This window comes from Drosophila mauritiana, chromosome 2R, assembly GCF_004382145.1.
Source record: "Drosophila mauritiana strain mau12 chromosome 2R, ASM438214v1, whole genome shotgun sequence".
NCBI classification, from domain to species: Eukaryota; Metazoa; Arthropoda; class Insecta; order Diptera; family Drosophilidae; genus Drosophila; species Drosophila mauritiana.
This window is the reverse complement of record NC_046668.1, coordinates 19,258,219-19,260,122: the sequence shown is the minus strand read 5'-3', so window position 1 is coordinate 19,260,122 and position 1,904 is coordinate 19,258,219. Positions and strand designations below refer to the sequence as shown.

General features: G+C 43.1%; 1 protein-coding gene across 1 annotated transcript; it reads right to left on the bottom strand.

Annotated features, from left to right (window-relative positions):
- Nucleotides 1-769: 769 nt before the first annotated feature.
- On the bottom strand, nucleotides 770-1,661 carry LOC117136873. The gene is made up of 2 exons (XM_033297975.1): nucleotides 1,498-1,661; nucleotides 770-1,290 (listed from the first exon to the last, which is right to left on the bottom strand). Exons 1-2 carry the CDS (start codon nucleotides 1,559-1,561, stop codon nucleotides 1,163-1,165), a joined length of 192 nt encoding a protein of 63 aa, XP_033153866.1. The 5' UTR covers nucleotides 1,562-1,661; the 3' UTR covers nucleotides 770-1,162.
- Between the last annotated feature and the right edge of the window lie 243 nt (nucleotides 1,662-1,904).

Sequence of the window (1,904 nt, the reverse complement as noted above, 5' to 3'; positions counted from 1 at the left end):
GACCCCAGATCCTTTCCAGCTGAGACTCCTCAGAAAGGTGAGCACATTCTGCCAAGGATTCCGGCCTGCTGACTTCCAAATGTGGCTAAGCTGTGCCTAATTTTATCGACTGCCAATCGCTGACAAACGACTCGTCTCCTCTGGCCGCGATTAAAGAAAGAGCAGTGTCCCGTGGTTTTTGTTTGGCCGATTCTAGCCATAATGGTTTCATGCCCGATTTGTCTGATGTGAAGTCTGGGCAGTTCAGGTAGAATATGGAGACAGCTGGCAGCCAATTGTGTCCTTATTAGCCAATGGTCTACCTCGACCAATTGTTGTGACCAGTATGTCTGTCATGCTCTTTCGTATCACCATTTTTCAATCATTATAGATAATGATATAGAATAACTTCCTAACTATAATCGAAAACTAATGGAAATCGAAAAGAAAACCCCATGATCGATGGCTATATAATCGCATTTATAGCTGTTAACCAGAGCGCATAGTCGTAACTATAATAATAAATTAAATAAACAAACAAATATATCAAAACGAGCTCTGCTCGGATAACGTTGGGGAAAAAGAAATACTATTAAATTAAGTTAATCAAATGTGTGCGCTGTGAAATTAGCCAGCTGCTGGCATTCGGATTGCCTGCATTTCCACCTTGCCGCTGGCTTTTCCCGCTCACGACCACAGGCTCATAAATTATATTAATAAAAAGGCAATAGCAATAGCAACAACAACAGCAAGTGGGTGGTGGACCCATGTGTGTCATTGCTGTTAAACATTGTTTACATTTTGTTTATTAAACGACGCGGAAAACTAGGAACATTCGAAGCAAGTTGGAAGCGTGTTACCAACTATATCGGGTCACACCTGACTGCCAATTCGCTACCCCTTTTCGCTTAGCCGCCTCTATTTGATTTTAATTAAATTTCCGCAACTTTGTCACAATTTGTTTGTGTGCCTTTCAGCCCGAGTCCTTTTGGCTTGCGTGCTCCTGTTGTCGCCCTCAGCTTTGTTTGCCCAGCTCGAGCATGTGAATGTGAAAAGTCGAGCCGAGTCATTAATTGCCGGGCCAACACCTTGATTCCCCCGCCGTCTCCTTGGCTCCTTGGCGCCTTGGCACCTCGGGCAGGTGTCACTCGTTACGTTTGTGACGTGGAAATTTCGTTGATTCCTAGTAGTCCTCCCAAGTGAGTTTCTTGCTCAGTCGACTACCTTCAGCCAGCAGCATTTCGTCCTCCGGCTCCCGGATGTCCTCCAACCGCTGCAGGAGCTGCGGCACGCGGGCCAGATGAGTTCGTTCTGTAATGGAATATTTAGAAGAGAAAAATCGAAATCTCAAAATTGATATTGGTTTTTAAATCATAAGTACAGTTTTTAAAGCAAAGCAGTAAACACAAGCGATTACGTTCCATTTTCTAATCTTAATGCTATCTTCTAATTTCCATTATTGAGCTATCTAATATTTCTAAGTCCTTTTGAATAATATAAAAAGTTGTATATTCTCACCCAGTTCCTCGGATATAGAGGTTATTTTCGCCAATGGATGGTTATATTCCTCCATGTCCGCCATGCTGAAGGTGCCTGAAATTTAGCGTATTTTGAATTTGTTTTCCTCCCGAAACGAAAAGTGTTTTTCTATTGTGCGACTGGAAACGCGAGCTGACGGGAAAGGCAGTGCCTGCCTGGGAATCGATATAGATGTTCGTTCGATATTTTGATTCCGCCATTCGACTGTCTATTCAACTCGATGTCCCTTTTCGCCTGGTAGTTCATTGTGTGTGTGCCAATTATTACGCCTGATTTAATAAACTCAATTGGGCTCTTAACTGCTCTAAGTGGCTGCTAATCGTTTCGGGCAACGAAAAAAAGGCGAGTGGATGGCAAAATGGAAATAAAATTGTGCGACACATCAA